Source organism: Nematolebias whitei, chromosome 15 (assembly GCF_014905685.2).
Source record: "Nematolebias whitei isolate Nwh7 chromosome 15, NemWhi1, whole genome shotgun sequence".
Taxonomy (NCBI): Eukaryota; Metazoa; Chordata; class Actinopteri; order Cyprinodontiformes; family Rivulidae; genus Nematolebias; species Nematolebias whitei.
The window spans coordinates 44460065-44484679 of record NC_056512.1 but is presented as its reverse complement, the minus strand read 5'-3'; the positions used below and the strand labels follow the sequence as shown (position 1 = coordinate 44484679).

The window sequence follows — 24615 nt, the reverse complement described above, 5'->3', positions numbered from 1 at the left end:
TATTATTATTATTATTATTATTATTATTATTATTATTATTATTATTATTATTATTATTATTATTATCGTTGTTGTTGTTGTTGTTGTTGTTGTTGTTGTTGTTGTTGTTGTTGTTGTTGTTGTTGTTAAAGGTTTGGAAGCTCAATCATACAGGTAGATAAATATAAAAACAGTTAAATCAGGTCATGTGGACAGTTTATTTTGGGGGGAAACGTTTCGTCTTTCATCCAAAAGACTTCGTCAGTTTAATCTATTTGATTCAGGAATGGCTTTTAATTCAGATTGTTTTAAAAGAAGAATGTCTAATTTTCTGCGTTACATATAATGACCCCTTGACCCCTGCCTTTTATATTTTAGAAGATGGTGTTTTGTTGTTTTAGTTGCTTTATTTATGGCGTGTTTATTGTTTCTTGCAAAAGTGCAACAGCAACTTTCATGCTGCTGCGAGAGCTTATAGATCCGCACACTCCAGGGTGGCCACGATAACCCACAGCTGACACCAATGATTGATCCCGGTGCCGGAATAAATGCCCGCGCACAGCTGAGCGCACCATTCCACTGAAACGCAGCCAGGCAGAAAATTAGAAATCTCTTCATCCCTGGTCCATTTGAAATCCGATATCTCTTGTCTTCCACTCATGCAGCCGCCTTCCCTTGGCCAATAAATCACTAATTAAATGACGTGTTTATGTGCATGTGTGAGTGTGTAGATGAAGGACAGGTGTGTGTACTTGAAGGATACACATGTGCATTCGCCTGTTGGGGGTCAAGAAATATTACATTTTGTAACACATAAGCATCGACAGATTGTGCTTTGTGTCAGAGTGTAGGTAAACCTCCGGTGTCCTCTGAGCCCTTGAGCCCAGCAGCTAGACAAAAATGTACCGTGATATTTATTTGCAGCGCTAACAGCTATCTCGTTGTGTTGTCCAGGTACATCTGCTCAGGGCGGCCCCCTCCTCGCCTCTCTCCCAGTCCCAGGAAGACCTCTGCAGCCTCATCTCAACCTCAAACACCTCCTACCTTTCAGGATCAATGGATCCTCCCCCCTCAGCCTCTTTCCCAACTTCAACACGGTGAGTCCTGGATCCTGAACTCTTCTCAGCTACATGAACAGGATCATCCTTGCATTCCTTGACAAATCACCTGACGCAAACATCAGATCATCTGGACAGTTTCTTTTTGGGAGAAACGCTTCGTTTTAATTTGTTGGCAGTCTGAGGCCTGCCAACCCAGGTCTGTCTTATAAATAGCGCTCATTGATAGCCCTACTGACGAAGTCTCTCGGATGAAAGACGAAACGTTCCCCCAAAAAGAAACTGTCCACTTGATTTAACCTTTTTTGTATTTATTTACCTGGATGATTGAACTTAACAAACCTTTTTTTCATATCACCTGACACTTCTTGGGCCAAAGATTTTAACAAAAATACATTGTGCTGTGAAGGGACCGATGTTTAACTGTTTTGGTCAAACCTTGTAAAGGATGTAATGCATGAAGACATATGATATTGTGAGATCTTCACCATCTTGTATTAGGTTGGCTCCAAAAATCAACTGGTTGTAGATGCACGTTCTTTAACCTTCATCTGAAAGTTTCATCAAAATTGTTCCAATAGTTCATGAGTCATTTCACTAACAGACACTGCTGGCTCCCAATAGTTGATGGCAATATTTTAAATCCTAATCTTGCACAATCTGTTAGCTCTCACAGTATGTGTTTGGGATCAGCCTCAGCTACTACCAAACTCTTAATTCAGTGTCTGTAAAACGAACGGAGGTGTAGCTATTTCATTGTTTTCTAAGATTAGTTGGCCGTGGCAGCCTTCCTGGACTCTAAGGGTTAATCAGGTCTAGATATCCAACGATTACCTGCAAATGTATTTAAAATCTGTCCAGTGACTCCTGAGATATTTTGTTAACAGACAGGCACATCCTCAAACATTCTCTTCTGCATTTACCTTTTGGTGGCAAGAGATAAATATTATAGCCACGGATTAAAAAGCTCCCAACAGACCTTTTATATTATGAGCTCTAGGACTATAATATAAAGGTCGGGGTTATAATTATTTTTTTTATCACTGTGTGGTATAAAGATAAAATTCAGCCACCCTGTTGCTCTTTCTAACACCGTCCTCCTCTGCCACACTGCATCTTTCAGCTGTGTGAGGAAAGCTTGACCTCAGGTTGAGGATATAATCTTTATTCAAGCTGTGTTTCACTTCTCACCCCTGCTGCCGTCACGTCAGCATCAGCGTCCGCAGATGGGACCCTTATTACCTTGTTCCAAACGGCGGCGACGAAACCGTTTGGTTTTCATGCGGCTCAGCGTGATGCTTACCTCGCCTCTGTGCCTGGAATTAAAAGCTTGTGTCTTTGATCCTTTACTTGCCGGAGCTATGCCAAATGTCCTTTTGTACAATATACGTGTGTGTGTGTGTGCGTGCAGACACTTCTGATTTCTTTTGATCCTAGTTTAACACCCGGTGTGTGTGTTGGGTTCACTGCTTTCACTGCACAGTGAAAACTTCAGCTTGGTAGTCTATAAATGGAGCATAACCAAGCTTTGGCTTCAGGTTTTTTTAACTCATTTTTCTCCAAATGAGAATAAAATAGGGAAGAGAAAAGGGGGAGAAGGATATAGACATGTGGCTGTCTCCTTCAGACATGTAGGAGGGGGCGGTGGATGAGACATTATATGTATGACGTGTATGTAGGGGGTCGCCAACCTGTTATGTGAAAAGTTCAGCGTATTCATTTGTCCTGCCGCCCACTGTTCTGCCTTGTGGAGGACTGACTGTGTTAGCAGTAAAGGCAGAATGGTAAACACTTCCTTCTCACACCCTCGTGTATTTATATCTGCGGTGCTGCTTTCTGGTCAGTGTTTTGTCTGCGTTTTGCTTCAGGGAAAATTACTGGTCCTGTTCTAAAGATGTGCCAAGCAGCTCTGCTGAGAAATACTTGACAGCAGCTGCACTTATGCATGCTGCATGCTGCATGCTTTGGTATGCTCGAACTTATGAGAATGGTGCTGCTGTTGTTCGGTGTATTGTTTTGCACTATTGGTGACTAGTCTTAGCTCTTTCAGCATACCGTTGGGCGTTTAGCTTATATCTGAGTTTATATCTTAGATCCTTATTTACTGTTTCTTTTTACCCTTTATCATTTTGATATTGTTGTATGTGGGACCATGTGTACACAATTTCGTTCTACCTCGTGTACCACATGTGATACAAATGACAATAAAGAACCTTGACTTGTCTTCTAGGGTTGCACGATACTGGATTCTTATTTGGTCGATAACTGATACCAATATTTTGTATATACTTTCATTTGTCAGAGCATATCCCTCTTATTTAGCCTTATTTGCTACAAATGTTGTGTAAGAGCTGGTGACATATATTTAGTAACAGCCATATGCATAGCTCTTTAACTTATATGAAATGAAAAGTGTTAAATGTTATTTATTAGCATTAGTCACCTGCGATGCTGTCTCACCTGTGGAGGTTTGTTCCAGGTTCCTATAGCTGCAGGGTGGGATCCTCTGCTCTCCTGTGCATGAAGGACAGACTTTTTAAGTTCAAAGTTTTGTCTATCCATCGTGCCATAAGACTACGGGTGCATTCACTCCATCCCTGTTTAGTCCACTTTAATCGAACTCTTGTCCGTTTGCCTAGAAAGTCTGGTTCATTTGGGGAGGTGTGAATAATAATAATAATACTTTATTTATAAAGCCCTTTAAAACAACCACAGCTGCCACAAAAAAAAGAGAACTCTGGTCCGACTAAATACCTAGGTCTCGGTCCAGTTGAAGTGAACTCTAGCGCGGTGCAGTGTGAATGCAAGCGGACCGGAGACCGCTCCAAAAGCAGGAAGTGGACTACAGCGCAGGGCAAACAAAGTGCATTTCTCTTACCTCATACGGAGCCGTCTTGTGCGAAAACCAACATTCTCCATGGTCTTCTGCCTCATCTTCTGCTCATGCTGTTGAAAAATGACCAAACAGAAATCCTAAAACTGTTTAAATTTGATACCACTCTGTTTTTGTTTTTATTTCCAGAAGAAGAAGAAGAAGAAGTTGTTCTTCTTCAGAGGTTTTTGTGTTGTTTCCTTCCCTAGTTCTTGGTGCAGCGCCACCACAGGTGAGGGGGGGGAACAGGTTGGCTCGATTGACTCAGTGCAGTGAGAATGTGAACTACACCAGCTGAAAATGTAAAGAAATGTTCTGACTTTTGATCCCCAATCGAACCGAGTCCACCGGACTATCGGGTGTGAAAACACCTTAAATCATGCTAACGGGGCTAACACTTGACGTCCAAATGTCTGTGGTAAAACTCACCCCAGTGCTATCAGCTATTAGCGTCTCAATGACATCGGAAATGATGGCTTGTGACTTGGGTAAGGAAAATACGTCGGAAAATATCTCCGACTGGGGACGATGTAGCGAGGCTCAACGTAGTCCAAATATTTTCGGAATATGATATCCTCAATGAAAAAACTTCCACATTGCCGACATTTTGACTTCATCCTCTCCATCGTGATCAGATCAGGTAGACGTGCATGACGTCATCACGTTGTGCTGGCGCTGCAGACATCCTTGTCACTGGTTTGTCATACAAAAACAGCATATTTTATATCGGTGAGTTATTTTCATGAAATGTCCGATATTTAACTTTAATGCTAATATCGGCCGATACCGATACCATGCCTATAATATTGTGCATCCCTATTATCTACTTTAGACTTTTTTTGTGAGGCAAATAGCTGTAGTAGCATTGTGAACTGCTGCTACAAAAAAAAAATATTTAAATGCAGCGAGAAACAAGACCCAGAACTTAAAGTTTACAACACTAAAAATACCTAAATTGCAAACTAACATCAAATCAGTGTTTGTTCAGTCCCCGGAGGAGATGATTAGCCACCAGCCCTCATAACATACTGTTTGACAGTGCAGCTGTGGCTTAAATCATAAAGTCTATGCAGCTGTGAGCTCCTGCTTCTCTTGGGGTTTTTCCACACAAAAGTTTTTTTAATAATAGTCATGTCAAAATCATTTCTGCAAATGTTTTTTTATGCATAAAAACACATCAAACAACCCAACTGCTGTAGTACTTATGCCAGGTTTATCTGGTGGAGTGGTGGCGCAGAGGTTAGAGAATGTGAGCCTGTAATCGGAAGGTCGACGGTTCGACTCCCCGGACCAAGAACATCAAAATGTGGGTGGGAAAGGTGAAACACACACACCTGCCTCCACCCTGATTTGCCCCACTCTGGGCCCTTGAGCAAGCCCCTTAACCCCCAAACTCTGCTCCCAAAAAAAACAGGTCTGAAAATTAGGGATGCACCGATCCACTTTTCCCACTTTCGATACCGATACAGATGTGCATGTTTGTGCAGCTGCCGATCCGATACCGATCTGATACAGAAAAACGGTGCTGAATTCCGTTCACCAAACTCGGCGTGCTCTTTAAGGTGAAATCTCTGGAGATGCTTGATTAAGTTGGTAGTGTTATAACTGTTAGTTTTAGTGACACCCCTTGGAACCGTCGCTGTGCACGTATTGCACGTTGATGTCGAATGTGTTGGCTGAGGTAGTGTGAAATAGTTCCAGATGGCTGATCCTTTCGCTCGCTCCATTTTGAAAACAATCTGTGCGGTGAGTTTGCTAGCGCGTGACGTCACTCAGAGCACAAAGCATAGAATTAGAGTGAATAGATCCTGTCATGGATCGGTCACATTGTCACGATACCCGATGCAGAAGTTTTTTCCGATATCGCGACCGATACTGATATTGGTATCGGATAGGTGCATCTCTACTGAAAACGAGTCCTTGTGACTCAATGAGACTACCTGTATAAATAAAGTTGTTTATTTTAATGTGCCGACAGCGGTGAGGTCTGCCTCTCTTGGGGTTGTCGTGGGTTAAATTAGGTGCAAGTGTATATAAAGTATATAGTACATATAGTTTATAGTTTTATAAAGGTTGTCTTTAGGCTGTTCACACAAACATGTAAGGATTTCATTTAAAGATTTTCTCACTTTGGAACCTGTTTTCATAAAATACAGATTAGAGGCTTAAAACGCTGTTTGTGTGTGGACGCAAGGCTGACACGATACAAAACTTTAACGTACTGTATTTACAAATTCCTTTCCCATCTGGACAAAGCCTTAGTTCTGATAACGTACAAGTTGCACCCTTGCGGAGGGGATGTATACACCTGTCTCCAAATATTTTCCATATATTATGTCCCGGCTTACATTCTTCCTCACCTCATTCTGTCCTCATCTCTCCTCTTTCTCACTACCTGTCCTGAAACTTCATCACGGTCTCAGCCGTGCGGCACAGGATAAGTTCTGTCTGCACTTGGACAGCTGAGGAGAGGCTCGGACAAAGGAGGCATTTATAGCTGTCGGTTCAGGATGACTGCAGATGGACAATGATTACATTATTCAGTTTCTAAAACAAATATCTGTGTGCAGTCTGCCCTGTTCAGTTGGGTGGGGGGCAGCAGGAGGGGGCGTGCTACATTTCAGCAGTCGGGGAAAGTCAGTTACTCCCAGAGGTAGCTTTCAGTCGTGCAGAAAAGGTCAACAGAGGTGGTCAGCTCTGGGAGGGAGACGCACCAGCAGGTATCTTTGCCAGTTGTGTTTATGGTGCCCCTCACACCTGGCCCCCCGAGGAATCTACAGTAAACTGACTCTGTTGTTACCGAGGAGCCAGCTGACCCAAACATGACGCTCCTTTGGAAAGATCTGAGACGGTGCTATCAATACACGTACCCTCCTTGACCTGTGGGCAGCTGGGGCTGTCAGCGGTGTCACCAGGTTGGGTCCAGTGGGCACGGCGGTCCAGCTCGAGGTGAGAACAGCCCCCTCCTCAGACACCCTGAAATTCAAGCAGAGGACTGGACGGGGTCAGAGCCTGTGCCAGCTGAGGATAAGATCCAACGTGATTGTGACATTTCATGCGACGTTGAAGAGGGCCGCGATGGAACCAGCTGTCATTGTGGACCCTACATCTAATAATGAAGCCTCGGGTTTCACTGCTGTTTATAAAACGCCGTCCTGGGATTCTGTGCCGTCAAATAGCCCTTACTGTTTACTGTGAGACCAAAGATTCTCCCTCTGTAGACACGTCTATTGGTTTTATTTATACGTCAGTTATACACCAGAGTGTATCCATTATCATAAATTTATCAAATAAAACTTTTACTTAAATATTATTTAATAATATTTAATGGTGGCAATGTTTTTATTATAAATTATTGTGTGTGCATTCCAGTAACTGTTTGCTTGCATCCGGTAACTCTGTCTTACTAATAATAAATGTATGCACAAATTTGACTGCCTTGAACAAATAAAACATATATTGGACATGTAACCGGAAAATAATTACAGAAACACTCATTTTAAATGTAACATCCACTCACAAACTTCTTAATATCACATAAGAGCTGTCCCTTCAAAGAAGCATTTCCACTTCTACCCTTAAAAAAATTTGCCCCTAAAAGTACTGTAATTAAAAACACAAAAATATAATTAAACAGCACAACTACGGTAAATTGAAAATCAGTTTTACAGTTTAAGTGGTGCGTTAATAAAATTTTGATTGTTTAATAAAAATACAAGAGAAATGTTTTATGGGTTTTGACGTGACGTATGTCACGCATCAAAACAACGGCGCCAATTTATCAAAATAACAGCGATCAAAATGTCGAAAAGACAGTCCAATTTACTTTCATTAAGAAAAGTATTCTCATTGTACAACTAAACAACCGAGAACTGAAGCACATGAAGGCAGTGGCAATGGAGAGAGTACTCGACGTGGGGGATGCTTGAGAGAAGCGGAGCTTACTCTATTCACACAAGGAGGGCTGTTGGTCAGGCTACTTCTTGTTGCTCTTTAAAATAGTTATTGAATAAAGTGTTTACTTATGTACGTAAACGTAGATGTCTAACAACTCCTTAAAATGCACCAGAATGCAGGAAATGGCCTCTACTTTATTAAAAAAAATTTCTGTGAGAGAACCCCCAGACCCATCCCTGCTATTTGCGTTACGGCATCATTTGGTTTACAAATTCAGCCCTGGTTTGTATTCAGGTGTATGTTAGTAAAGTATCTCATGAACAAGTGGACACATTTTAACAAAACTCAAAGTAATGATTGGATGTACATTTATTACATATTACCTTTGGAGACAACTCAACTAGAAAAAGCTGCAACAGCTAATTGACCTTAGCAACCATAAAAATGGCTGAAAGTATGTCAGTTTTACAGATATTGAGCTAACATTTGGTGTAGTAGTAGCTGAGCATCATTCACACACATAGACTGAGCATGAAATTTCAACTTAAGGCATTCCTAGTTTAAACCTGGCTTGAAACATGGCAGGTTTCCTTCAAGGAGTTCTAAGCCTTTAATTTTATTTAAAACTCCTCATATTCCCAATATATATTTTATTAGCAGATGAATATATCAACACATTTCTGAGCAGAAAGTAAACCTCAGTAACTGTTAATAATTGATATGTGTACATAATATGAAATGCTGACACATTTTTCTGGAATGCATTTGGAGAGGAAGCAGAAAACACAAAGTTATAGCAAGAAAAGTAATTATAAAAATAAGTGATTAAATTACATTTATTATGCAAGATACTGAGACGTGCAAAATTCAGTTAGTGAATTATTTAAATAATTATTTGTACAAGGAGAACTATTGTTGCCTCACATATTTATTGTTTTCACAACAGCATAATTTTAGGAAAATGTTGTAAAGCCTGCCTGTCTCTGACATTAAAACTGAAAGGAAGACTATCAGAAGGTAATTATTACTTTGACTGAGAAAAAAATACTGAGAAAAGAAACATATAAGAGCAGCAGAAGGGAAAGTTTGCTTTTTAATGAGCGTCTAAAACAAATACAGCCGCTGGTAGTGATGATGATGTGTGCATGTGGGCGAAAGAGGCATCGATGATCAGGAAAATCCCCTAAAGCTAGTCATCACAATCACTGAAGAGAGGAGCGAAGATGCTCCCGTCCCATCAGACGTTGAGGTGACATCCTGATTAACAGTCAAGTTTTCACTTCTTTCAGATTTACGCCTAAAACTGTTCACCTGTCACTGAAAGATCATCTGTGCATGTTTGGCGTGACTCTATTGTTTTCATTGCTGTGTTTGATGCTATGTAATTACCAGACGAGGGGCTTTTGATGCTCCGTGTGCATGCAGGGCGACCCCAGAGCAGAAATATCTTGACGTTGTTGGATCGTGAGTGACGTTCGGGGCATTTCACGTTATTTAGTGAAAGCAGCCTCTTTACAATGTGAACTTGTCAGATTGATTCGTGCGCCGGTGGAAAAACATCTAATTCACTTGTGTTCAAGTGCTTTCTGAACAGATGTCAGATTATCTGAAAAAAAGCTACAAAATCTGTTTTAAATTAAAGCGGAAAATCCCAACGAGTCACTAAAAAGAGGAAGAATGTGGCCTTTTAATGACCAGCACGCGCAATGAACTTTGTTTTTAGAAGTAAAATTATAGGCAAGCAACCTGGCATATATTAACAAGTTTTAAATAAATCTACAGCAGTAATAAAACATTGAAACTGTTGTCCAAACTTGTATAAATGTGAAATAAAACAACAAAAATTTGTTCCAAACTGGTGACGACAGTCGTTTAGTTGGTGCTCTGAGAGGCTGTGGGCAACAACAACTCAAGATTCAATTCAATTCAAAGTACTTCATTAAAGAGTTGTTCTAGATGCTGATGGGCAGGAAGGATCTCTTGTAGCGGTCCGTCTTACAGCGGATCTGAAGAAACTGGTTGCAGATGTTAAAGCGTTCTCTTGGACTTCTTGGGCAGCAGGACCGCCTGAACGTTGGGTAGAACACCTCCCTGAATGATGGTCACTCCTCGAGCTTGTTGAGCTCCTCCTCATTGCGAACAGCCAGCTGCAGGCGTGGGACATGATCCTGGTCTTCTTCTTGTCGCGAGTCGTGCTAACTGTTCAGCATCTGGACTCCTTTGTTTTTGCCACTCCTCTTTAAATCTCTATCTGCTCGTAGGATCAGAAAGCCTGGCAGGAAAACGCTGGAGTCGGGGATGTGATCCTGCAGCCATGTCTCAGTGAAACACGTAACACTGCATTCCTGCTACATTGGGATGGATCCTTGTTAGGGCTTGGAGTTCATCCAACTTGTTTCCCAGCTGTAGTTGAGGTATTATTTGAGTTTTTAATTTGTTAGTCAGCTGCTCCAGGTTGTAAAAAAAAAAAAAACTTGTTTTTATGGTTATGCATCATAACAAATGTCCAAAAGTAAAAAGGTTTCAGTAAAAATCCTTCCAGCTGTGCAGCATCCGATACCAGAGGAAATACTCATTTTTTAAAAAGCCATTCAGAAAACAGAGGAGATCCTGAAAGAAGAGGAGTAAAGAGCTACTCCAACATGTCTTGCATTGCATTGCACCTTGAGCGGCGCAATGAGATAATATCTCACTGAGCTGCAACGGATGGTACCGGTACTTGCCGGCTCAGAATTACAATAAAATATAAAAATGTTTGTTGCACTCCTTGAATTTTCAGGGTTTTTTCCACCAAACGACCAACAAGTTTTGTGCTGCCAGTTCTTTCATGGCCCATTTTTATGTGCACACTGAACCAACCTGCATAAGAGCTCAGCTATACCAAACACCTGAGGCTACAGCCCCGAATGTCCACGTCCTAAAACCACATCGATGATAAATAATAATATTTAATAAACTGGTTCTAACTGGTTCAGATCTGCCCATCTTCATTTTAAATCTGTGCTCAGGTAGATTGTCATAAACGCGTGGAAAGCTGCCAAGTTGTGTAGTGAGCAAGCTGAGGTGGAGAACCAAGTAATCTGCACGGCAAACAGATCCAGTTTTACAAGAAGTGTTCACAGTCGTAGTCTGTGATTTTCAGAAGCTGGCCGCTGCACAGCCTGCTGGTTGTAAACACTTCAAATTCACTGAGACTGTAATGGAAATCCACCTTTTCACACCATTTTGAGCTGCTGGTCTCCAACAGCTGCAGCCTAGTGAGATAACGCCTAAATTCAATTCATTGAGTGCAGCTCTTGTTTTACACGTACAGATGTCCACAAACCCAGTCCCGTGTTCTTTGCTTTTATTCTTAGCCAGTTTAAACAAAGACGTTGAGTTTTTGTAAAACCAACATGCAGGAAAGACATAACGGCATTGGCTGAGCAAAGTAAATATCAGATTAATGGGTACATAGCACATTAGGCTAGTTGGATATTATATCCGCCTTAGCATTTAAATAATAACTAGAGAAATAGCATTTCCTGCAAAAATGCAGTGTGAATGCTTATTGCAGAAAAACTTGCTGAAAAACTGCTGAAATTAGTTTAAAAATATGCTGTAACATAACTGAAGTGGAAGAACAAGCCTAAATTAGAAGAAGAAAGCAGAAAGTAGCTATATTTGCTGAATTAGGTTTAAATAAGCAGAAATGTGTGTGTGTGGGGGGGGGGGGGACTAGGAATTTAGCTGAAAAGGCCTAAATTAGCAAAATATAGCTGAAAAGTTGCTGAAAAGGCTAAAGGACCTGGCATCCACATACACAAGAGTTCATGTCTTAGGAGGTTAAACTACCAGAAGGAAGCGAAAAAAGCTGAAATGAGCAACAACAACAAAAAATGGAATTAACAAAAAACAGCTAAATAGTAGCTGAAACTAGAAAAAAGCTGAAACTAGAAAAAAGCTGAAAGGAGCATAACAAGTAGAAATTAGCATAAAGAAGTTAATTAGGCTTAAAATAGCAGAAATTACCATGAAAACTTAAATTGGTCTGACAACAGCTGAACTGAGCTAAAATGCTTTAAAAAAAATTAAATTGTAGTTGAAAAGGTAGAACAAGCTTAAATTAGCAGAAGAAAACAGAAAGACGTTTGCCCAGTTAGGCTGAAAGAAGCTGTAATGAGCACAAAACAGTGAAAATTATCTGAGCAAAACTGAACTTCGCAAAAGAAAAGCTGAATAGTAGCTAAAAAGGCAGCAAGAAGCTTAAATTACAAGAAGGAAGTGGAGAGAGCACATTTCTGCTGAACTGGGATGAAAAAAGTTAAAATGAGCACAAAATATATGGAAATATCTGAAAAAGCTCAAATTTGCATAAAAACAACTAAATCGTAGCTGAAAAAACAGGAAAAGCTGAAACGAGCAGAAATAAGCTGAGTGGAGCATAACAAGCTGAAATTAGCAGGAAGAAGTTAGAAGAAGCACAAAAAATGTTTTAGTTAGCAAAAATAATTTGAAAGGAGCACAAAAAATGCTTAAATTAACTGAAAGTAGTTGAAAACGTTTAAATTTGCACAAGGAAGCTGAAAAAAAGCAGTAAAATTAGCTCATTTAATTTTCTATGAGGAAAATAGTAGCCAAAAAGGCTAAATATTTTGAAAAGCTAAAGTTGCACCAGTACCAAAAGTAATTCAGTAGCAGGATTGTCCTGAAAGAGCTGAACATTTTGATTTACGATTTGTTGAAATGGCACAAAAATTGTGGGACGAGAATTGTGCCCAAAAACGTACAGAAGAAAAATGGATCACAATAGTGTGAACGCTTCATAAACATTCACACTATTACGTTGAAGGGAGGTCATTACGCAGTTTTATTGCATTAAACGTAGAAAAACTGCACACAAAGATGCTGAAAGAACCTTCAGATGATCCAGTTTGACGTCTGATCTTATACAGTTACAATCAGTGATCAACTTAACACATGCATTATGAGATTTGAGACGAGTTTATTTAGTCTTTAGTCTTTAATTTGATTAATAGTTCTAAAAACACCAGTATCAGTAAGGCGTACGGTCACATTGTTGGGTGGAAATAAATAATCCATCTCTCAGGCCGGTGTTGGTTTTCCACCTGGTTTTAAACTTGCGTCCGGTAGAAGTAACATGTTTTGTGTTGCGTCTTCTCTCGATCTCACAGATGGACCCGGTCCAGAAGGCAGTGATCAACCACACGTTTGGTGTCCCTCAGCCCCTCAAGAAGAAACAGATCATCTCCTGCAACATTTGTCACCTGCGCTTTAACTCCACGGTAAGAAAAAGGCCTCGTTGGCCTTGTGGTGGGGAAAAAAAAAAGATTTAGGACGTTAAAAGAAAGAAGATGACAAAATATGTTTCTCTGCAATTTACAACAAAATACATTTTGTTACCAAAACGTGAACATACCCTCATGGAACAGCTGTATTTGGAACATCTGTCATTTTCTTGAATGCTTGTCTTCACCAGAAGTGAAGGGCGGTAAGAGACAGGATCTGTTTTGACATTAGCCACTGAACTCACTGTTAGCAAAATATTTCATGAGCAACTGGACGGATTTGCAACTCAGCCACTTTTACTAACTTTTAATTAAGTTAAATTTTAGTGGACTTGTAGCTGAGCATCATCCCCAACACGTAATCTGAGGGCTTCACATTGCATAAGGTCTTTGTTTAAAACTTTAGCATTAACTGTTGGCATCCCAGTCTGTTTGTTAGCAAAATATCTCATGAACCGCTGCATGGATTTTGATCAAATGTATAAAAGTAATAGATGTACTTCTATAACAGATCAACTTTTGGAGTCACCTCAGTTCAAGATGATTATTGCAGCTATTCAACTTTAGGGAATTTTGCACAAGTGGCTACAACTCATTGAACTTTTCTGACACTGAGCTAAATTTTGTTGAGATAGTAGCTGAGAGTCATTCACAACACAGGCTGTGACTGACATTTCACAATTTATCATGAAGCGTTTTTTTTTTTCAAGGTTTGACCAAAACACTTTAAACGGTCTTTCTCAACATGAGATGATCTGCCATGACAGGAAGTGGGCGATTTCCATTTCTTAAAGGAATGCCAGACTATTCATTTTGTTTTATTTTTTTTATAAGCTGTGTTTTAGTTTTTGAAAGAAATCAAATACATTTACTACAGTACATAATTGTACTGCTAATTATACTGTAGGCATAGCCCTACAGAACCTCACTGACCTACACAAGGTGAGGTCAGTGACCAAGGCCAGGCCGATTCTGGCAGATCCTGATCACCCACTCCATGGTGAGCTCAGGTCAGAGTTGCATTCGGGCCCAAAAAAGCCCGTAACCATCATTTCCAAACCCAGCCCTACCAATTAACAGTAATTACAGGTCTGAACCTGAAAAAACCCAACATCTTTAATTAAGCTTTGCTTATATAGTTATTAACTGTCGGTGGACGCGCGGCTGAGTAAGGGGGGCCGAAGATCGGAGCTGAGGGGGTGTTTTTCTTTTCATGGCCGTCAAAGCGCATTAAATCCTTGCTTCTGCTGCATTCTGCATTATTCAAACACGGACCCTGCTCTGACATGTCAGATATTGTGTGATCTCACCTGTTTGGTCAATGGTTCGGCGGCCACGCGCGTCCGCCGAGTGCAGCGGCTGATTGAACGTCCATTTGGGCTGATGGATCTCTGGCAGTGGTCCATCTGAAGCTTAACTGAACTTTTTACCTCTTTCAAGGCTGGTCAGCACGCAGTGAAATGACCACGTGCGGCTGGTGAAGGTATGGCAACCCATGTTGCCATATAATTAGATCGTTAGTCGCACACGTTTGCCGACGCAATCAAAAGCCTGACACCGACCCGCACATTAAGTACATTATTATGGCCCAGCCCTAATCCGGGTCGGGCGGGTCTGGGCTCCGGGTTGGAGTTAGGAATGACAACTCTAGCTCAGACTGCTTCCATCTGGACGCAGGTATCTGCTGTCCAGATGTAGGACGCAAAGACTGATAAACTCATTCATCCCTGTAGAGATCAGGCTTCTCATCGATCAGTGATGATTTCTGTTATTTTAATGTCTCACGGTCTTGTATGGATGTTTTGTGTGTCTACTGACTGTGAAACAAATTGTCCCTTGGGGATAATAAAGATTCTTGCACTTGAACTAATTGGTCTGTAACAGTAAACTGGTAGCGTCTTTTGTTCTGTAGTGCTCTACGTGTTTGTGTGAATGAGCAACGTGCTGTGAGTCACTCTGTGGAAACTGGATGAGGTTTAAAATGCATCATATATAAGTATGGACCATTTTGTGTAATGCTTTTAAGAGTTAGCTTTGTTTTTCTTTTCCTATATTCCATATACAGTATGTGAGAGTATGAGTTGTTTTATTGCGAGGGATTAGACAGCAGGGGGAGCTTCCATTTATCAGTGAAGTGCAGAAACAATCAGCAGCCTCAGCAGGAGGTGGATTCTCTGCTCAACCATCCATTCCTGCCATCCTTTTCACAGCAAGCGTCACATACTGTACGCATCCACAGGCAGGAAAACATCCCATAGCGTTTTCATGCATATTCATACAAAACAAAGTGGTAATGGTTCAGAAAGCTTTCAGACATCTTTAGTCTCAACACACACAGGTACACACTTTTACTTGAACTTTTAACTTCAAAGACGGTCGAAGACACAGGAGACATGGAGCTGAGGAGGGAAACGAGACACCGACGAGTAAATCCTGCTCCTTTTCCCCGAACGGCGACGTGTCAGGGTGACTGCAGCTTTATCCGTCTCTGAGAGAGTTCGAATACTTTTCTAACTTTCAAACACCTTCATCGGAGTTTACTCAGGCATTCTGAACACTCCTCCTCATAAATAATGTTCAGAAGGGAAAACAAGTAAGCTGACACGCTGGCTCGGTTTTACAAATCGACTCAGTTTGAATCATGGGTGTGCTGTGCTGGAAATACAGAATAATATGGACGATTATTTCTCAATAATGTCAAAATGCATAAAAACATAACAAGAAATGTTTGCTGTAAATGTACCTAAAACAAGATAAATTGCATTTCCTGCAAAACGGCAGTGTGAATGCTTGTTGATGAAGAACTTGCTGAAAAACAGCTGAAATTAGCTTAAAATGTGCTGAAGTGTAGCCGAAATGGAAGAACAAGCGTAAACTAACAGAAGAAAGCAGAAATACGTTTGCTGAATTAGGTTTAAAGAAGCAGAAATTAAAGTAAATAAGCTAAAAAAAAAAGGCTCAAATTAACTAAACGATAGCTGAAAAGTAACTGAAAAGGCAGAAAAAAAAGCTAAAATTACCAGAAGGAAGTGGAAGGAGCCGAAAGGAGCTAAAAAAAAATGTGGAACTAGCTGAAAAGGCTAAATTTAGCACAAAATGGCTAAATAGTAGCTGAAATGGTAGAAAAAGATTAAATAGCAGAGAAAGCTGAAAGTAGCATAACAAGCTGAAATTAGCATAAAGAAGTTAATTAGTCTGAAAGTAGCTGAAATTACCATGAAAAACTTGAATTGATCTGAAAACAGCTAAATTAGCTTAAAAAATGCTAAGAAGGTAATTGAAAAGATAGAACAAGGTTAAATTAGCATAAAAAAGCAGAAACAACGCGTTGGACCAATTGGGTTGAAAGGAGCAGAAATGAGCACAAAAAAGTTCAAGTTGTGTTTTTTAGTCAAATGCAGGTTTAACAAAAGTTTAACAGTACAATGAAATGTTCAGGATGAGAAGAACCAATTTGACCTGCTAAAAAAAAAAAAAAGAACAAACAAACAAGAAATACTAAAGCATGCAATAAGGGTACAAAATAAAGTACCACAAAGTGAAAAAGTAATTATAACATTTACATGATCCTAAAGAGAAAATGGTAAACAACAACATGGTAGAATACAACAGTGCAAGCAGGATGAATTTGTATGAATAATATTTCAAGGTAGAAATATAAGCTAAAATGCACATGATATATATTGCACATTAACATAAACTACACATGTGTGACAGCCTAGTGCACAGGTAGTGAGTAACATTGAGATGAATTATGATGGTAAGGTGGTGACACACACAGTGCAGCCACATAATGCAGCAGCAATAAGAACATTACAAGCTAATATTAGTCATATAGGTATCACAGATGTGGCTTAGTGCAAAGTTATTGTCAATTGTTCAGTAATATTATCGAGAGTTTAGTAATCTGACAGCTTGTGGAAATTATCTGGACAAAGCTTAATTTAGCAACAGACAAAAAAAAGCAGCTGTAGAGTTGATAAAAAAGCAGACAGAACGTCATGCTTGGATGTTTTGTGTATCTATAATCCTTGTTTTGTTCAGATAAAATGTTGTTAGACGACTTGATGACGTGATTCATGGATTCATGTGGTTTTAGTGTATTTTTCTTACACACTGGGTATAAATGCTAATTTTTGTTTAGTTTATGAGGCATCTGTCAGAATAAACAAACCAAAAGGCTCAATAACTTCTACTGTAGTTCCCTCCAACAGTCAAGTGCTTTCTCCACTCTAAAAAAAACAAAGTTAACACCCACTCAGCGTATATTTACAGTTCGTGCAACATATATTGCTTCTATCCCGGGGATTTCCTGATTTGTTCTAGAATTGTGCAGCTCGGGGTGGCTGTAGCTCTGTTACTTTCATTGTGAGTTATTGCTTTTAAAACTTTAATTCCACTTTTTATTCTGGATGTAAATCACTTTTTTTTCAGATGATTACTTCCTCTGGTATCAGATGCTGTGCAGCTGGAAGGATTTTTACTGAAACCTTTATACTTTTGGGCATTTGTTATGATGCGTAACTATGGCAACAAGGTTTTTTTTTTTTTTTTAACAACCAGGAGCAGCTGATTAACATCGCAAAGCTCCAATACTTCAACTACAGCCCCAAATCCTAAATGAGTTGAAAAGGAGGTGCCATGGATAATTCCCGTCAACCTGGCGGCGGTTCTCTAGTACCTGACCACCGAGATCCTGGAGCTGGTGAGAAACTCGGCTTGTGACAATGGGAGGACCGGGATCATCTCCCGGCACCTTGAGCTGTCTGTCTGTGGTGATGAGAAGCTCGGCAGACTGCTGGGAGCAGCGACCATCGCTCAGGGAGGAATTCTGCCCGACATTCGGGCAGTCCTGCTGCCCAGGAGGACCGAGACGCCCGCTGGATCTGACATCAAGCTGGATCCGGGTGGACGGATCGTATCTGTGACCAGATTCTTCGGCTTCACTGCAGGAAAACCTTCCTATCAGCATCTAGCAACTCTTGAATGAAACCAGGATGATGAGCTACGACAACACTTAATTTTCCTTTGGGATTAATAAAGTATTTTTGAATTGAATTGAATTGAATGACTGAACAATCTTGAATCCCTTTAGAGAGAACAGTATCCCCACGAACCAAAGCTCATTTCATGCCTCGTCCTTCAGCCTGCACCAAGACGGCTGGATGAAGACGCCGCTGGTGAGGTAGTCACCGGTTGATCCAATTCCATCAGGTGATTTCTCACACAGCCCTCTGTGTGGAGCAGAGAGCTGCTATCTAGGACAACCGGAGGAGCAGATGGTGGGGGTTAAGGGCCTTGCTCAAGGGCCCAGAGTGGGACGAATGAGGGTGGGGGCAGGTGTGGGTGCTTCACCTACCCCACCCACATTTTTGATGTTGTCGGTACCAGGGCTTGAACTGGCGATCTTCTGATCACAGGCCCACCCTCTCTAACCTCTTCGCCACCACTCATGGGACTTGATGTACTGGTTAATTTTCAGACACTTGAGGAAATTAACTTTTTGCACCACATGAAACAAAATCTTGGGTATTTTGCTCGTCTCATATCTAATTTCTGCACGTAATTTCACCCTGAGGAGTCCTTCGCAGACATGTTGTTTTATTCAAAGTGTTTCATGCCTGTAGCTGTTGGGCTATTTTTTAAATGTGTGAAAGAAAAATAGTTTGGTGTTATACGAAATACTAGGAATTTACACAAAACACATCTTAAATTGAGTCACGTCAATTTAAGATGGTCACCACAGATAATCAACATTGTCCAACACAAGTGTGGAGTGGTAGTAGCTGGGAGTTATTTTTATATATTCAGTGAAAATTGGATGTATTACGCTATAGTCTCTGTACGTCTGTTAACTGTCTCTTGTCCCGCCCATAACTTCTGATCCACGCAAAATAATTAATTAATTTTGTACCACGTATAGACAGCTTGTTGCATAATATTATACTGTATATACAGCTTTAAAGTTAAGGTCACAAATCAAGGTCAAATGTTATACATGGTCTTTGCTTATCCAAACCATTGCTATAGTTTGCTGCATTGTTATCTACTGTAACTGGTATAACAGTTTGTCGACAATAGTGTGCTATATGCAGGACTCTTGTTAGGTTTTGTTGCAGGATCACGTCATTTTCAAGGTTTACCAAAATGGCTTTAACTCTAATCCTTCTCATCATAAGCTGAGTTTAGTTTAAATCTCTGGCCTGGAAGACAGCTGGTGATAAACATTCCTTCAAGGAATATTTGGCCTTTAATTAAATATATGAAACTGCTAATATTACTTAACGTTCGCTGTAGTTTGCAGTGATTTTGTAGAATTTTTTCCCATGTTTTTGGGTCCTTGTTCTGCTTCTTAAACCCATAATTATGTTCCTTCCCCTGCAGCTGATGAGAGCTGAACCCCAGAGGCTGGTGTAGCTTTTAATGAGTGATCTGTTTATTGATTTTTCTTCTTCATCCTTGCTTAGTCTAACAACAAAGCTTTTGTTCACAAATTGAACGAGGTCAAGAAAAGGATGAGAATGTAAAGGTGAATCAAGATCCACGGATAAGGAAATTCATGGTTTTATACTGAAGTGCAGTCAGTCAGAACGAGTTTTGGGTCTCGTTTGTGTTTGTGTGCTCACAAGGGCTCAAATGTGTGTAACATTAGTATGTATTGCCAAACCTGCCTGGGTTTTGCAGAGGCTGACTCTCACAGTGCACATTAATGGGGTAGTTGTAGAGATGGAATCCTCTTCCTTGTTGCATATTCCACATGCAATTATACCTCTGGCCTCCCAGTGTGCCAGCTCCGTTATCAGGTGGAAACAGACTCTCCTCCTTTTTGCCTCTGGATGCCTGCGAGAGGGGGGAATATTCAGGCGCGCATTTTAACATTTATTGCACGTGGGCTCAAGTCTTTCCAACAGATAATACACTGATTCCTTTCTGCATCTTCCTTTTAACCTGTATTTTAAATGTTTCTCATTTTTCCACCAGAACCAAGCGGAAGCCCACTATAAAGGTCACAAGCATGCCCGGAAACTGAAAGCCATCGAGGCCCAGAAGAACAGGCAGCGACGAGCTGCGGATGCCTCGTCCACGGGAAGAGTACGAGAGCGAAGCAAGATGCCCACTGATGCAGCTCTTCCTGCTCTTACAGATGCAAGCTTTGAGAAGGAAAGCAGCAGTAAGAGTGGGATATTTGTTACTTATCTGCCTCAGCTCTTCTCCGCTTTGTGGTTGATCACTTTGTAATATCACAATTGGCTGGTGCTGGTGAACCCAGTGGTGCAGGCAGACAGGCAAGGACTCAGGATAGATGTATATAAAATAAAGACTTTATTAACAGAACAAAAAGAGCTGACAGGGAAGCAAAACAAACACAGAATGAACAGGGGGTACTCACGATACAGATGGGTCATCATCAGTGAACAGATGACAATGCCAGGACAAGGATTAACACAGAGACAGACATATACAGGAAACTCCTGTTAGACCAAGTGAAGGCACCTGTGAGTAATCACAGATGCCAGAGAAAGAGTCAGAGGATGCAAGGCATGAACATGACACAAGATGGGGCTAGATACTAAAGAAACACATACCCTATAAAGAGAAACAGAGGATCAGGGGGAACGCAGACATAAACACAACACCAGAGACAAAACCACAACTCCTACATGTAATGCTTTGCTCTTACAAGTTGCTACTTTTGTTATTTTCCTTTACTTTAAACTCCTTTTTTATCCTTCTTCAGTTTACTAACAGCATCCTGTTCTTCTGGCCTTCTTTTGTCCTCCCTGGTCCTCTGCACTTTACTTTGAGTATACATCTTATGTGTGCTTTTTATCTCCCCACACTGCCTCATATAACTGTGGGTTAAAAGTTTAAGATCTGGGCAATTCTTATGTGAATTTGTAAGTTGTACCACGGATGCGAAGCAGCAACTGCAAAGACAAGATCATCTCATTTCCGTGTTCAGATCTTGAAACGATACAGGTGATCTGGTTAACCTCAGTATTATAATTTGGTGGTAATGATGCTGCTCAGGGATAAAGTGATTTTCTTCCAATTGGAAGATTTGTAGTTTGATTCCTAAAGGGAGTCTTTCACTGGGATGACTAAAACAGCATTCGCAAGAAAGTCTCCAGATTGTCTTGCAGTGTTTGTCAAGGTCTTGTCTTCTGGACATGCTTATCCACTGTGTGATTTATATACTTAAAAGTTGTTTTAGATCAAACATCTGTTAAATGACAAAATGTATAAGGCCCACTTGATAGGGTGGAGCCAGAACATTTAAAACCCAAGTGTTTAATCCTAAAAGCATCACTGTAGGAAATGAGAAGCTGATGGAGTGAGGCCAGCACTGGTGTTTTGTGATCACACGTTCTTGTTCCTGTTAAAGACAAGCAGCTGAGTTGAGCTCCAGCTGCAAACTATAAAAAAATCAGTACCACTTTACAATAAGGCTCCCCTTATAGATGGCTATAAACAGTTTATAGATACATTAATTCCTCTATTAACACTTTATAAAACATTAATAACTGTTTACTATGCCTTAATTAAGGGTGACAGAGAGACAAAACTGTGTTATAATACAGTAATATTATAATATTGTACTTTATCACTGCATTATAAGTATCTACAACTAATATTATATCCTAAAAGTGTAGATACTTATAATGCAATGAAAAAGTACATTCTATTCTAAAAAAAAAAAAAATAGGTTTACAAATGTTTATTGTGCTTACAAGGTAGTAACTTAGCCTGAAATGTTTAATATAACAACTTTAGATGAAATATATAGGTGAACAGATGTGGCTCACTATTTGGCAAGAAACTGGTCAGTTTTGTCTCTGTCACCCTTAATTAATGCTTAATAAGCACTTGTTAATGATTTATAAAGTGTTTTTAGAGGGATTAATAACACATCTATAAACTATTTATTAGACATCTATAAGGGGAGCCTTACTGTAAAGTGGTACCAACAAATCTACTGACAAACATCCAAATATAAAGAGTTGATAATGTAGGTAAGCTAAAATAAGAGCACTTTTGTTAGTATTTTTTTAAAGACATAATAATTTACCTTTGCTAAAAGTATTAAATAAAATTTAAAACACTCAAACAATGTTAGGATGACACTCAGCTACTACCATGCTAAATTTTAGCTCGGTATCTGCAAAAGTGATTATTATAGCCATCCTGAAACTGGTTACTTTCATAAAAATCTGTTCAGATTTTCATGAGAGACACAAAGGCAATTACATTATCGCCCCAAACCGATGACAGAAAATCTTTCTTGTACAACTTTTTAAAATATTTTTCATTCAGTGAACAAACCAAGGATTCTTACAGACAAATTATTATATGAAGACAACTTTCAAGCTCATCTACAAGTTCTGGTCATCTAAAATTAAACTTTTTTTTATTTTAACTTCTGAAAGAAACTGAAATGAATCTGTGCTTTAATGGGATTGCTGCCGTCAATCTGTAGTTTCTTTTATATAACATTTAATTTGCAAGGCAGAGGAACAGATCATTCAAACATTAGTTCCTTTTTTCTATAAACCCCCATCACTGTATTGTAAGAAAAGTGGGCCCAAGAGAGTTTTGAGAAAACTCCACAAATCTGAAATGTACTTCTTTTAAATGAGACTTAAACTCCTGTAAAAAAAAAAAAAGCTTCAGACGTCTACAAGAAGCGAAGCTGTGATGTCTGCAGGCAGGTGTGAACGCACCTGAGCACAGTGATCTTTAAAAACTCCTTAATAAATCTTTTCTGATAATTTCATTCCTAATATTATCCATTTTTTTTTACCTTAAAATTTAAGAAAATGTAACTTTTTTATTCTCTAAGGAGCTACTTCATATCTCATTAAAAGCAGGTCAAACACAGCCTGAAACTGCAGATATATTATTAGAACTACAACCCCCAAAATTGTATTTTAGAGGACAGGAAGGGGGCAATGTGTATAATGGATGGTTTTTTTTTTGGCTGTAGATTAAAATGAGTAAAGATACAGGCTCAAACTGAGTATAATGAAGGGACAAAAACACCAGTATCACAATGACTGACAACCCTTGAGCAAGGACTTACCGTACTTACCACCATATAAGTCGCATCAGTCCAAATATGTTTAATAAATGCACTTTAATGGTCAAATCAGCTGCATTTTGCCTTGGCAGCGCAGTAAAATGCAGCTGATTTGACGTTTGCTCCAGGAGTTCCGAAGCGAGCCGAAGGTGGCTTAGTATGGCAAGCCAAGTGTCTCATTAATAGCCACTTTTACCTATTAATGAGACACTTGGCTTGCCATATGTGTCGAGGACCCTCTGGTGGCTGAAAATGGTAGTGTTCAATATGTTCCATGTCAATGAATGAAATCGTCAGATCTCAGCCAAAAATTGGTTATAAATATGGGGGGGGGATATTAGTTGCTTCATTGTATAAATCGCAGGCATGCTAATTTATGCAACAAAAAAAAAGACTTAAACAGCGAAAATTATGGTAGTTGATTAAAAAAAAAAGAATCAAGTGTGTGTATACTTATGTTTAAAACATAAATTAGAATATTTAAAATAACCTGCAGTGGTAATTATTGGTATAGACAAGATTAAAACTATAATTATTTTTATCAAAGTTTATTTTCAACTTGTCCACAGTCTGAATGAACAAGCCTTTGGCTCCAGTTTGGATTTCTTGTGTTTAACGTCGACTGGAGACACTGTCAGTTCAGGAGTAAGAAGGTTAGTGAGCTCCTGAAAGATTCGATTAAAGCTAACCTCCATGGTTGAGCATCTACAGTCAATAAAAGCAGCCGAAAACTAAAACTGTTTAAGAGCTAAGGGGTTGAAACGGCAGCAAAAGGTCAATAATACTTAGTTCTGCAGCTTTTGTGGGATTGGAGCCACCGGACCTAAAGTCCTGCTCAGATAATCCATTTTTCCCAAAATGTCACCCCACTGTTCACCAACTGTGACTCTGGTTGAAGCCGAGCATGGAGTACGAGTAAATATGTCCGAGATCGAAGCTTCGAGGCTGAAGTTAAACTGATGGCAGGCCTGAATGCACACAGTGTATCAGGACTGGATGAATGACAAAGCTGTCCATCACTTTATCCAGATTTTCAGCTTCAGTTGAAAAACATCCTCCTTCACTTTCCAGTGAGACAATCCCAGTTAAGACTTTCATCCTTGGGTTATTCTGCACAGGATTTGAGCTCTCGCTGTTAAACTCACCCTCATTTTAAGTTTTTCTGTTCTATTTCATGAGCTTATGTAAGTTCATCTTTACCTATATATAGCACATTTTAAAACCAAAGTTACAAAGTGCTTTACATCTAATAAAATACGATAAAGACTGATAAAAATGAACAATGAAAAAAATTAGAATAACCGTAAAAATACAGAAATGCAAAAACATTAAAATAATGTCAAATTAAACTTATCATTTTGCCAAAAAATACCATGTTTTCAGTTATTTAAAGCACTCTAGACAGCTTGTCATATTAACTTCGAGAGCACGGGTGTGCAAAGT

At 39.7% G+C, this 24615-nt stretch overlaps 1 protein-coding gene across 1 annotated transcript in view; it reads left to right on the top strand.

Moving 5' to 3' along the window:
• The window catches only part of znf385c (zinc finger protein 385C), a 127550-nt gene that overhangs the window by 81182 nt on the left and 21753 nt on the right, over positions 1 to 24615 (top strand). Inside the window, exons 2-4 of the mRNA XM_037689269.1 lie at positions 934 to 1076; positions 12981 to 13091; positions 20076 to 20265. Coding sequence (XP_037545197.1) covers positions 934 to 1076; positions 12981 to 13091; positions 20076 to 20265 — 444 coding nt within the window. The remainder of the gene's footprint in view (positions 1 to 933; positions 1077 to 12980; positions 13092 to 20075; positions 20266 to 24615) is intronic.